The sequence below is a fragment of the Myxine glutinosa genome, chromosome 5 (assembly GCF_964187855.1).
Source record: "Myxine glutinosa chromosome 5, kmMyxGlut1.1, whole genome shotgun sequence".
NCBI lineage: Eukaryota > Metazoa > Chordata > Myxini > Myxiniformes > Myxinidae > Myxine > Myxine glutinosa.
Genome location: NC_136265.1, coordinates 176,633,303 through 176,644,083, shown reverse-complemented (window position 1 = coordinate 176,644,083; position 10,781 = coordinate 176,633,303). Strand labels below are relative to the sequence as shown.

Here is a 10,781-nt window from a genome sequence, read left to right as displayed (position 1 = left end):
CAAGCGGCTTGTGATCGACGAAGGCCGTCAACGGGCGGCCCTAGAGAAGATGGCGGAAGTGTCGGACCGCCAGGTGGAGCCCGAGCAGCTCGCGGTCGAAGGTGCTGTACCGGCGTTCGTGCGGGCAGAGCTGCCGGCTAAAAAGCGCCAGCGGCTGCCAAGCACCACTCACCCACTGCTCGTGCACCGCGCCCACCGCATAGTCCGACGCGTCGGTGGTGAGGGCGGTTGGTGCATAGGGCGCCGGGTGCGCCAGCATGGTGGCGTTGCCCAAAGCCAGCTTTGCGCCCGCAAACGCCGCGGCCATTTGCTCCGTCCAGGCGATGTCACCTTTGCCCGGCTTCCCCCGGAGGGCCTCGTGCAGGGGGCGCAGGAGCTGGGCGACGCGGGGCACGAAGCGGTGATAAAAATTCACCATGCCAAGGAATTCCTGGAGCCCCTTGATCGTGCGGGGGCGCGGGAAACTCCTGACCGCCTCCACCTTGGCCGGTAAAGGGATGGCCCCGTGCCTGGTGGTGCGGTGCCCCAAGAAGTCGATGGCGGTGACGCCGAAACGGCACTTCGCGGGGTTGATTATCAGGCCATGCTGGCCCAGGCGTTCGAAGAGCGTGTGGAGGTGGAGCAGGTGCTCCTCCCGGGACGCGCTCGCGACTAGGATGTCGTCCAGGTAGACGTAGATGAAGGACAAGTCGCGCAAGACGCTGTCCATGAGATGCTGGAACGCCTGGGCCGCATTTTTCAACCCAAAGGGCATCCGCAAGAACTCAAAGAGGCCGAAAGGTGTGATGACGGCCGTCTTTGGTACATCGTCCGGTTGTATGGGGACCTGGTGGTAGCCCCGGATGAGGTCCACCTTGGAGAAAATGGTCGTTTTCGCCAACCGGGCGGAAAAGTCCTGAATATGTGGGACCGGGTAGCGGTCGGGGGTGGTGGCGTCGTTGAGCCGGCGGTAGTCACCGCACGGCCGCCATCCGCCGCCGGGCTTGGGCACAATGTGCAGAGGAGAGGCCCATGTGCTGTTGGAGCGCCGTACGATGCCCAGCCGCTCCAGCGTGGCGAACTCCGCTTTCGCCACGGCGAGCTTCGTGGGGTCGAGGCGGCGCGCCCGGGCGTAGACCGGTGGTCCGACGGTGGGGATATGGTGCTCCACCCCGTGTTTGACGGCCACCGTTGAAAAGGTGGGCCGCGTGAGCGCCGGGAAACTGGCGAGGAGGCGGGTAAACTCGTCCGCTGCCGGAAGCGTACAGACTAACTTCGCCGGGATGGAACCGCTCAGCAAGCCGCTTGGTAAGTCGCTCGGTGAGCCGCTCAGCGAGCTGCTCAACGAGCCGCTCAGCGAACAAGCGAGCGAGCTGAAGGTTTCGGCCTGGACGAGGCTTCGACGCTTAACGTCCACCAACAGCCCATTCGCACAAAGGAAGTCCGCACTGAGCAGGGCCATTGGCACGCTGGCGGTGACGAAAGACCATTGGAAGCGCTGACCTCTGAACCGCAGCAAGAGGCAACGCTTCCCGAATGTGCAGATGGGTGTGCCGTTGGCAGCGAGCAAGGCGGGGCCCCCGCCCGCGGCTTGCTTGTCGGACGCGGAGGCAGGGAGGACGCTGACCTGCGCTCCCGTGTGGCACAGAAAACGACGACCAGACGAGGTGTCTGTGATGAACAGGAGGCTGCCGGAATGGCCAACGCTCATGGCCGCAAGTAAGCGCCGGCCCGGTCGTTTCCCGACCCGTCGAAAGAACACGGCGGGTGGCACGCTCTAGCCTTGCGGCCGAACCTGGCAATATAGTAGCACCAGGTTTGCGGAGGTGGCTGCCGCGTCGGCCGTGCCGGCGGCGGTGGTGGTGGTGGCGGCGGTCGTGGGCGGGGCGTAGCAGCGGCCACGAGGGAAGCAGGGGGCGCTGGAGCCTCCGCACCGGGATCCACTACGGTAGCACCGTACACCGACCGCGTGTCGCAGGCCGCGAAAAATTTGTCCGCCGCCCCAGCCAGGGCGCGGGGTTCCGTTCAGTTCGAACCGGCCAGCGCGAGCTGCACCTGCACAGGTAGCTGGCGGAGGAAAAGCACTCGGAACAGGAAATCCGGGCACTGGTCTCCAAGAAGGGACAACATAAAATCCATCCGAACGGACAGTCGTGTGTCGCCGAGGGCGGGAAGGTCCAGGAGGCGGTCGGCGCGTTCGGCCTCGGCGAGGAGAAGACGTTTGAGCGCCGCGTACTTGTGGGCACCCGGCGGGCGCCGAAGGATGGACACGACGCGGGCGGCAGTGCCGGGCCCGAGGGCGGCGACCACGTGGTAGTACATGGTGTCGTCCGCCGTGATGCCCCGGAGCTGGAATTGAGCTTCGGCCTGCACAAACCAAACATCGGCTTGCGCTTCCCAGAACTCCGGGAGTTTGACGGCGACAGCGTTGGTCGGCATGGCGCGTTCAGGGGTCAGCTACGGCTGAACCAGTCGGGGTCACCAATGTGGTGCAGTGCACACACAATTCGTTTGCCAAGAAGGTAGGCCACAACGCTTTGTACAAACTGAAGCACTTTAATCACAGCTCGCACGTAAGCACTGGGCGGGCTCGACTTTCGAGCCTGCATATATGTCCCGAGGCCACGCCTTGCCCCCGGGCGTGGCCGGGCGGCCGAAAGGCGGGGCATGCATCTCAGTTCCACCCTGCGCCTCGTGACGCCTTTGCTCCGGGCGTGGCCCGAGCTGCGCTTCCACGCCCGGACACTCGCGCCACCCACTGGTGCGCAGAATTATTGCCCACTGACATTGTGTCCGCCACAATATATATATTGTTGCGGTTCTCTACGCCGGCCTTCTTCCCCTTATCAAGGGGGGATTAATCCCCTTGTCTTTATTGGGCCTGGCGGAACCGAGACTTATTACGTCCCTCCCGGACACACGTGGCGTCGGGTTTCTGGACTACTTTTCGCTCGTACCTAAGTCCCCGCGCTGCCCTGGGAGCGAGGAAACAAGCCTCGCACGAACCACATGTGATGTTAGTACGCCGAGCGGATTGCGTACACGTGGTCCGCGCAGTCTTACTCAGTGGAACCCGATTGGAGCGATCTTATTCGTGCCACACTTAGTCAAATGAGGAAACCACAGGAACGATCGAATCAAGAAGGAAGATCAAATGGGTTTAATTATTCCCACACGTATATACAGTTCAAGGACGAAGAGACACAGAGCAATCCTTAAGCAGTCTTAACTTATCCCTGGGACAACGGGCCCGTCTCACACTGACACAGGGAATTGCAGATGGGCAGGTGTTCCCCAACGCGTCCAGAGATGGTCCCCGTCCGGCTCTCCATGGTCCCCGGCACGTCCAGCGAAGATGGCGACAGGTGAAGGCAGGGACTCGTAGCGAGTCTCTCGAACAAACAGATGATGGGGCGGAACGGTAGAGGGCGGACTTTAGCGCGGCTGGCGGTTACTCAGCTTGCTCACTCGCGCGTCTGAAATGCGCTGTATTCGTTATAAACGCGTTTGGCTGCGCCCGTGTATCTGCACCATCCGCACACGCGGCCAACTCGTCTTCTTCAATACACTCCGAGCTGGTTAGCGCGCGCGTTCTCGTGCAAGTTCGTCAAGTTCATCAGCTTTCAACGCTTATCAAGTTCTTTCGCCAATCCTTTTGCCGCAAGTCCTGCGTTCCTCTGTGAATCCTGGCATGCAAGTCCTTCTCATTCAAGTGTTCCCGTGCTCGTCCTCTTATCTTTCTCTCCCGCAGCAAGTCCTTTACAACGCGAGTCATCTATCTTTCTCTCTCGCAGCAAGTCCTCTCGAGGGCTTTCGCGCAGCGGTTTTATAGCTATGCCCCCCGAACCTTCTGGAATCACCCGACTCTTCTCACCACGCCCTCTGACGCCACCACCTCTGAGCTCTGATTGGCGGCTTGTGCTTACCGTCATCGCTTCTGCCGCCCCACCTCGACTCCGCCACGACCTTCCTCGGCCTGCCTCGTGTTAACTCGCCCAATGATCAACCAATGCTTAACAAACTGGATCGAGGCTAGGGTGGCTGGAAAATCGGTGGCAAGTAGGGCCTATTCTCCTGGCTCCTACTCAACGCAGAATTAACACTGGAAAGGAACTAAGCTCACAAATACTAAGACATAACTATACTATCGCGAGGCTACATGTTGCTTGTGTGACTAACTATGGGGGACAGACTTTAACCTTTATTAAACTCACTTGACAGACTCAAAACCGCAACACTATATATATATAAATATAAAAGCGAAAAGTTTGTTTGTTTGTGAACCTACTCCTCTGAGCTTCAAAGGGAAATTGGCACACAACTTTATTGGACTTTTATTTTTATTTTTTACATCGACACCTAAATAGGGGTCCTATTGACACCTAAATAGGCTGTGTCACCAACTGACAACCGCACCCAAGATAACCGCCAATGTAGCCTTGTGCCGGGCAGCGTGAGCTCCCATGGTGAGGCTAATGCGAGCTTTCTCAATGCAGATTCACCACCCCTACGGGCCTACACATTCTCATGGCTCTCGTTGGTGCTTTGTAACGACGTGTAAACAGAGGAAAATAACATTAAGTAAGTACAGCCAGAGCACATGTCCATACTCACCACATATCTATTGTACAAATATTAAGTCATGCTTAACTAGAAAAATGCCAAGAAATAACTATTGTTCCACAAAACAATTTTATTAACCCCTAAAGATCATTTCCACAACAGTATTATTTAATATAAAATGGATCTACCTGCAACTCTGAACCACATACAACAGCCATTTCTGCAGCTCCTCTTGTTGGTAGCTTATTTAGGTCTTGTGGATGTAGTTTAAACATTTTTTATACAATGTCGAGGCTTGTGAAATACCCATAGCATAGAATGGATCAGGACATAACAGAACAAAAGGAACCATAGAAATAGGGTGAGGGTACACCAACAGCAGGGGTGAGGGATAAAACAGAGGGAGACTTGGAAAAACAAGGGATGTGGGGAAGAATGAGGGCTAAGGGAGGACACAAGGTGTAAAGGTTAGGGCAGGAGTTATGAGTTTGACAAGTGTACCAGTACACAACGGTCTACTCTTTTTGAAAGGTGCAGTGGGATCTTCATCCACCAGTAAACACTAACAGATGGAACATCCGGCTTAACATCCCTTTGAAGGACAGAACACTCATCGATGTAACACCTGTCGACAAAGCACCAGGTTGAAAGTGTATATCAAACCTAGACATCACAAAGGTGAGTGAATCACCTCTACGGCATTCTGTCTAGGTATCCGGATCGTCAGCATAATCTAATAGTGGGGCGGCTTAGCCCAAATATTCAAAAGAATTGTGCATTTTGTGAAACAAGCACCAAATTTGGCACAAATGTACATTAATATGTTGCGAACATTTTCAGATATTGGGCCACTTGAAATTCCGTAATTTTTTTTTTCAAATTTTTTCAAATTTCGTAATTTCAAATTTTTCGGGTGACACCGTCACAATTTCGGTCTTCGAGGCCGGCCGATAGGCAAAGTGTGACCGGAAGGGACGAGGTTCTCCTGACCACATGGCCCTCGATCTGGGAAGCGAGAGGCGTTCCATTAGTGGACGCGCCCCTCACGCCCGACTTTTGGGCGGCCCCGGCAGGCCGTTTGTTTTGACGTTCCGTGACAGGCCCGCACCCCCACCTCCGGGCCGACCGGAAGCTTGTGCTGAGTACATCATACCTGAACAACTCAGTGAGGCAGAACACAGCAGTGCACACCAGGGTGACCCCTTCAGTGCATAAACCAATTAACCTGTCCACTGCAGGGCATATAGAAATGAAGTTATTTTCTGCATATAATAATAATATAAGTTCAGTTCTATATAACAATTTCTGTTATCACCACTACCACTACAACTACCACTACTACAAGCTTTGTCTGGAATTTTGTGGACTAACAGACAAACAGACATACAGACAAGCTGGGATCAAAACATTACCTCCTTCCACCATTGAGTGTAGAGGTAAACATCATGGAAATTATATCATGCCCTAGATTTAATTCATGCTTACCCGTGTATTTGCTTCACTGGTTCACAAGGTCTTTTGCATACATGTAATTCAGACTCTCGTCTTCATTGCTGACCACACAATGTTCGCAACATATTAATGTACATTTGTGCCAAATTTGGTGCTTGTATCACAAAATGCACAATTCTTTTGAATATTTGGGCTAAGCCACCCCACTATATCGGCCGGCCTCGAAGACCGAAATTGTGACGGTGTCACCCGAAAAATTTGAAATTACGAAATGTGAAAAAAATTGAAAAAAAAAATTACGGAATTTCAAGTGGCCCAATATCTGAAAATGTTCGCAACATATTAATGTACATTTGTGCCAAATTTGGTGCTTGTATCACAAAATGCACAACAGGTTTGCTATGCTGCTACACTATAACCAATTCACCATCGTTATGATATTAAAGGTAACAAAAATGAAACTAAATGAGTAAAATGACAATGGATCATACCACAGAATAGTTGCCAGCAGCATCTGAAGGTTCTGAAGAGGAGACTGTTGGTGCACCTGACACCTGAACAGCCTGACCCGTTTGACAACGCTCAAACCTGGAACGACAATCACCATGCTGTCGAAGCAGAACGGTTGGTGCTGAGTAAGTGGCTATGAGTATTTATATCACATCAAATTGGTGTACAAGTCGGTAGGAACGCACCGGTCAAATCTAAGAAACACGTTGTTCAGATCATCGTTGACACGAAGGAGCTCACTCGTTATCTCAGCAGACGCTACCTGGTCAAGGAGTTCGACAACACGTTGCTGCATCGCACGACATGTCTTATTGAGATCCTGACAAAGGTAAGCAGAGCAAGTGGATACAGGTGAGAAAACAAAGATTTCACAAGAAAACAAAACTCAATACCTAGAACGGCATTCGGTACAGCGCATGTCTCTGCCAGGCTGAACAGTTTATGTTTTGTATCCCACTGATAGGCCGGATCTGCATCCAGACCTTAACCCAAATCTAATTGACTTGTTATTGTCACCGACCGATCCAAGTCATCCAAGTTTTGTCATAACCCATCCACAACCTTTTGAAAAATCATGCTATATATCGTTTTTGGTCCCATCTCTCAATGGTGAAGAATGACTTTAATAGGTTCAGGTATCCGGATCGTCAGCATAATCTAACCAATTCACCATCGTCACATATCCAATCTGTCCACCAAATTTGGTCCAAATCCGTCCATAACTGTATGAGATATCCTGCTCACAAGCAGACCCATATATAAACTAGAAATGACTCATAGGGCGACAATTGGCAAAACAGAATGAACTAGAACAGCATTCGGTAGAGCGCATTAACTCATATCATAACAAATGGTCTTAGGGATCAAAGAATTCCAATAGAGTCCACAAGGTCTTACGTGTTTAAGGTTCTAAAGGGTCTTAGCGGTCTTGGTGGGTTTTAGGGGTGTAAAGGTTATCAGGTACATACGAATCTATTATTTTATGAAAACAAAATTCTTTAGAGAAACTGCATTTATACAACCTTGGATCCTTGATGTATCTGTTCAATAGAAACGATCCGCCGAATGCAGTTGCACAATTATTTACAAGAAAAATTGTGAACTTCATAATTATCCGACAAGACAATTTAACATATTTCACCTTCCATTCACTAGAAGAACCTTTTCAAAAAAAACCAAAAAACTAATTTTACTGGACCTCATTTTTGGAATTCACTCGATTGAAATTTAACGTGAATTAATGGCTTTCATCTATCTATAATTCCAGTAATCTCTGTTTGTACGTTTGTACGTTTGTACGTTTGTTTGTCTGTGACCGCTGTTTCTCGACAACCACGGGTCCGATATACTTTTAACTTGCCAGGTATATTGCTGGGGACCCGAGGATGTGCCTTTTCAAGGTTTCATATTAATCGGACAATTACTTACCGAGCTATGTCCAAAAAACGATTCAACCAATCAGAGAGCAGCGAACTATCGCGTGTGCCGAACGTGGCAGACACACTCTGCCTCGGATGGCACATTTGAGAGCGTATTCATTTATTTCACGTTTGCAAACTATGTTGGCGTTAAACTATGTTTTAAAACTAATAAAAACGAATTTGCGATTCATTCGCTTTCCTGCGCGTTTGTGCACGCGATGGCGATTTCTTTACCAAACTCCGGAAGCCGTTCGCTTTGGACCAAACCATTTCATGTAAATAGAGGGGGGGGATATAATTTTAGATATAGATATAGTACGGGCAATGCCCTAGTATTTTTAAATGCAAGTTAAAACTCTCATTATTGAATAAGTATCAAACCGAATTGTTGTTTTTGTTTGTTTCCATGCCTTCAATGTGCTCGACATTGTCCAGTTTAATTTACCTGTGATGATTTGTGCTGCAGAAATGTGCAACATTGTGAACTCTTCTTTTGATAGCCTGTTTGTGACCTATCCTTCTACGCGACCCATCACTTTACATAAGTAAATGCCTTTAATGTAATAAATTGGTGTTACTGGACCTCCCCATCCTGAACCTTTCTTGTTATATCCTTCCTTCTCTCACTCTCTCTCTTTTTCCTTCTCATTTTCTCTTTTTTTCTCCATATCTATTTTTTCACTGTATTAATTTCCCTCATTTTTGTCATTGTGCTAATTTCATGATTTTACATGTAATATATGGGGATCTATACTCTGCAAGCTTTGCTTGTTAATAGACTCCTGCACAACCTAACTTGTATCAATATATAGGAAACCCAGATTCAGATGTCGTATACAATGAAGATCTATTGTTTACTTCATATCGATGTTTTTGCAATTTATCTAATTTATCTAACCAATGCATTATAATTTAAACTTTATAACAATGTACAAAATAGTCTTTGTAACCACCTGGATCTGTGTACTATTTGTTTGCATCCTACCTTTTTATGCCTCTGCCCCAAAGGGTAGCAGGGGGAATTGCGTTTTCGGGTTGTGGCCGTCCGTCCGTCCGTCTGTATGGGCTAAACCTCGATTTTCTCAGCAACTACGTGTCCGATTGAGACAAAACTTTTAGGGTAGGAGCGACACCCATGTAGAATGCTTTTATGATAATTGTGACATCATAGATCATGTGGTATGGCAGCCATCTTGGATTAAAAGCAAATAATTAAAAAAATATTTCTCGGAAACCGCTGAATGGAAAAATTTGAAACTTGGCACATTGTCAAGTACTCCCAACGGGGAACAAAAGCGTGATAACGATATCAGCCAAGTGGTATACCAGCCATAAATGTTTTAATTGAATGCCTTATCCTAAAATCTGAAATTGCATGTACATGAACTATGACCCATTTATATTGAAATATTAAATTTATGACATCATAGGTCACATGGTTTGGCAGCCATATTGGATTTAACCTAAAACCTCTTCTCCCAAACCACCAAAGAGATCGACTCGAAACTTTACGTGTATCAACTAGGCATGGCGATTAATAGTTGATCATGAAAAAGTCATCGATCACATGGTGTGGCAGCCATATTGGATTGAAGGAAAATCTTAAACAATTGTCTCAGAAACCGCTTACTCTATCGATGACAAACTTTACAAATGTCATCTAACACCATTGCTGCATATGGCTTGAAAATGATGAAGTTGTAGGTCACGTGGTTTGGCAACCATCTTGGATAGAAAAACGAACCTTATCCGATCAACACAAAACTTCACAAACGTAACCCCCTACCTATACATGCAGAGTGCACATTTTTGATGTCCTATGTCATGTGGTTTGGCAGCCAAATTAGCTTGAAAGTCGATATTTAAAAAACCTAGAGGTTCCAGGGAACCTGAACTCAACTGGTCTATATCAATATGGTTAGAATATGCATAATAGAACCACAAACTATATAGTTTATATGTGCTAAAGAGGAACAGTAACGTTGAAGGTATCTCATGTTTAAACAGGAAACTAGAAAAAAATTGAGTTTTAAGTCTGGCATGAAAAGTAAAACTACAATTACTTTTTTCAGATTTCAGACTTGAATTTATTATATGTGTTGAGGTTTGTTACATACTGTCTACACACCAAGTTTCAGCCTTCTAGCTACATTAGGAAGTACCAGATTGACAAAAATTGATTTTTCAATATGGCCACCCTGCCACGACCATTTTTGGGCATGCAACGCCCAAATGCAATCCCAAACTAGTTTATGTCTTAAAGATGCTGCATAACAAGTTTCATCAAATTTGATCAATATTTGTGACTTTTAGAGCGTAGACGTCAAATTGTTTACAGACAGACAGACAGACGACGGACACTGGGTGTCGACAAAAACTCAGCTGGACATAGTCCAGTTGAGTTAAAAACCGTCTCCGAAACCGCTCCACTGGTCGATGTGAAACTTGTCATGTCTGGTGAAAATGTGATACTTGAGAACAGCTGGAGGGATTTCAATAAAACTTGTTTTCCTTTGGACAGTCAACGAGGGAATCTACCTGTTGTTACAGGCAAGGACTACGTGGAGGAATATTGGCGACGCAGTCGCAATGCTCTAGTTGTTTTTTAAATAATATACCTTTTGTATTTGACTCAAATTATTTGAAATGTGATTTATATTAGATTGCTCTAGTTGGTTAAATTTCGTGATCAGTGTAAAAATGTCACCTGTCGGCAATTGACAAACAAACAATAACAAACCAGACCAACCTATATACTTGTGAATCTTGGATTTCACAAGTAACAAAAAATAAACAAACAGGGGTGAATACATAACTTCCGTCCGTCCACCTTCGGTGATGGAGGTAAAAGTGGTG

General features: G+C 47.9%; 1 protein-coding gene across 2 annotated transcripts in view; it reads right to left on the bottom strand.

Annotated features, from left to right (window-relative positions):
- The window catches only part of LOC137426686 (target of Myb1 membrane trafficking protein), a 51,953-nt gene that overhangs the window by 24,325 nt on the left and 16,847 nt on the right, over nucleotides 1-10,781 (bottom strand). For both annotated transcript variants that reach the window (XM_068115471.2, XM_068115470.2), the window contains exons 8-9: nucleotides 6,690-6,823; nucleotides 6,486-6,582 (exon numbers count right to left, since the gene is read on the bottom strand). In XM_068115471.2, the coding sequence (XP_067971572.2) occupies nucleotides 6,486-6,582; nucleotides 6,690-6,823 (231 nt within the window). The remainder of the gene's footprint in view (nucleotides 1-6,485; nucleotides 6,583-6,689; nucleotides 6,824-10,781) is intronic.